Source organism: Morone saxatilis, unplaced genomic scaffold, assembly GCF_004916995.1.
Source record: "Morone saxatilis isolate NCDOM2014 unplaced genomic scaffold, NCSU_SB_2.0 Contig20, whole genome shotgun sequence".
In the NCBI taxonomy this organism is placed as follows: Eukaryota; Metazoa; Chordata; class Actinopteri; family Moronidae; genus Morone; species Morone saxatilis.
Window position 1 is genome coordinate 627,998 of NW_023339763.1, and position 2,669 is coordinate 630,666.

At 42.0% G+C, this 2,669-nt stretch overlaps 1 protein-coding gene across 1 annotated transcript in view; it reads right to left on the minus strand.

Moving 5' to 3' along the window:
- The window catches only part of LOC118331698 (arf-GAP with Rho-GAP domain, ANK repeat and PH domain-containing protein 1-like), a gene marked incomplete at its 3' end in the record, with an annotated part of 9,504 nt that overhangs the window by 5,535 nt on the left and 1,300 nt on the right, over positions 1 to 2,669 (minus strand). Inside the window, 4 exon segments of the mRNA XM_035666764.1 lie at positions 53 to 151; positions 236 to 667; positions 1,898 to 1,956; positions 2,262 to 2,344. Of these exon segments, the coding sequence (XP_035522657.1) occupies positions 53 to 151; positions 236 to 667; positions 1,898 to 1,956; positions 2,262 to 2,344 (673 nt within the window).

Sequence of the window (2,669 nt, forward strand, 5' to 3'; positions counted from 1 at the left end):
TATACAATTAAAATTGAATTGAATTGAAATTGAGAGACTGTAAGCGCAATACCTTCCTCTGTTGGCTCAGCAGCTCCCTCTAGTGATGGTAACGTGACTTCTGCATTCTGGTCTAAAGCTGACATCACAAGCTGTGACAGCGCCCCAACATCTGCACAGAAATAGTCAGGAGTGTCGGTTAAACTAAAGTCTTATTGATTAATTGATTGATTGATTGATTGATTGATTGATGTACCTGTACAATCTCCAGGCCTCGGCAGTGAGGGGGATGGGTCTGACAGGGTGGAGCTAACAGCCGGATTAGCCGCACTGCTAACAATGCCGGCTAAACTGGGTATGTTAGCTAATGAGCTAAAGATGCTGTCTAAGCTGGCCGCACTGGTGTTAGCGGCAGGTACAGATGTGGTGGTGGAGGCAGCTGGGTTAGCCACAGCACTAGCAGCTCCTGCTAAGCTAGGTATGTGAGCAGCAATGCTGTTAGCCATGCTGTCTATTGAGGGCGGGGCAGAGGGTGCTGGGGGTGTCGGCACAGAGGGGGCGGAGCCACCGATGGAGGTTGCGAATCCAGCCAATGCCGGGATGTTGGTGGCGATCATGTCAGTGACGCCAGCCAGAGTCGGGAAGTGTCGGCCCGACACAACGAGAGGAGGAGGTGTTGCATCATCACCTGAGGAGGACACAGTGATATCATAATCCGCTGAGACACCTGTCAATCAAACAAACAGCTGCACTTCCTCTGATGTCAAACTCTAAAAAAACTAAAAATACAATCAGAACAGTCTTTACACAATAAGAGCCTCCTTATGATTCCTGAAAAGAGGCTTTCACAGTAAGAGTCCTAGTGTGATTCCAGAGAGGAGACTATCACAATAAGAGTCCTAGGATGATCCCAGAGAGGAGACTATCACAAAAGCCAAAGGACTCACAAAAAGAGTCCTATGGTGATTCCAGAGGATACTATCACAATAAGAGTCCTATGGTGATCCCAGAGAGGAGACTATCACAATAAGAGTCCTATGGTGATCCCAGAGGATACTATCACAATAAGAGTCCTATGGTGATTCCAGAGGAGACTTTCACAATAAGAGTCCTATGGTGATTCCAGAGAGGAGACTATCACAATAAGAGTCCTATGGTGATCCCAGAGGAGACTATTATTTCATTTTTCTTATCATTAAATCTGAATGTTCAGACTCAGTACAACAACCCATGAGTCCATCTCTCAATACTGTCTGACTTCCTGTCTGTGGCTGTCAACTCCAAGCTGAGTGGTTGCTACTGAAGACTTTAATAACTCCTCACAGATATATAGTTTCATGTTTATGAAAGTTCAGTCATTTCTTCTAAACAGCAGCCTTTATCAAATAAACAGGAGTATATCATAAATAAGTAATAAATAGTGCAGTTTGTTGGGGATTATTTTCGGCTTTCTAGAATATTTGGGGCATTTGAACAACTGGAAGAATGTGGAAGTTCAGAGTTTCTAGGAGAAAATCTTTCTGTAAAACAGTCTGTAAACTGAAACAAGAAGGTTGGAAAAGAGAAATATTAAACCTGATTTTTAACAAAATACCTGAAACAGGTGATTAACACACAGACCAGATTCTGTCCTGAACCAGCCGCAGTGTTTACTTTCAGCTGAGATCATATGATCAGCAGTCAGGAGACAAACTGGTTTCAGATAATCATCAGTCAACAGACAGCAACAACAGATTTAATCTGCTGGAACAAACCGGTTGGACTGCCTTAAAACACGCTGCAGCTCGTCAGCACAGTCCGACCAATCACTGATCTCAGACAGACAGGCAGACAGGGTGACTTCTAATAACAGATCAATATGATTGATTAATGTCTGATGATATGGTGTGTGTGTGTGTGTGTGTGTGTGTGTGTGTACCTGTACTCAGGTGAACTCCATTAGACAAAACTGGTTGCAGATTTTCACCGATCAGATCTCTGAAATACAAAAAGTACACCTGAATAAATCAACATAATGTAACTTAAAGGTTCATTCTGTAGATTTAAAGTTTGATCTGCAGATTTAAAGGTTCATTCTGCAGATTTAAAGTTTGTTCTGTAGAGTTAAAGTTTGTTTTGTAGATTTAAAGTTTGTTCTGTAGATTTAAAGTTTGTTCTGCAGATTTAAAGGTTCATTCTGTAGATTTAAAGCTTTGTTCTGTAGAGTTAAAGCTTGTTCTGTAGATTTTAAGGTTCATTCTGTAGATTTAAAGTTTGTTCTGTAGATTTAAAGGTGAACTCACCTGTCCAAGGGAGAGGCGGAGCTCAGACTGTCCCTCATGTAACGAGACCGAGGCTTTGGGACAGGAACTGGAGGAGGAGTCATCTGGAAGAGAGGATCAATAATCTGTCAGGAAGCATCATTGTCTCCTAGCAACATAAATCCTGACACACCTGTGAGTGATCACCTGCAGACTGAAAGTAGTGGATTTATTGATCTAGAATCACTAACTGATGTTATAACTGATGTTGGCTGCAGGGACTAATCAGCTCTCGTCTAATGAATGTTAATAGTTTGGATCTTTACTAACTGATTGATTGACTGATTGATATAGTATTGACTATATTTTGAACTTGTATGTATGTAAACCCGCTAACACCCGATATTAATCGGCTTCACCTCCGATCGGCATTGATGTGAACGTCACACC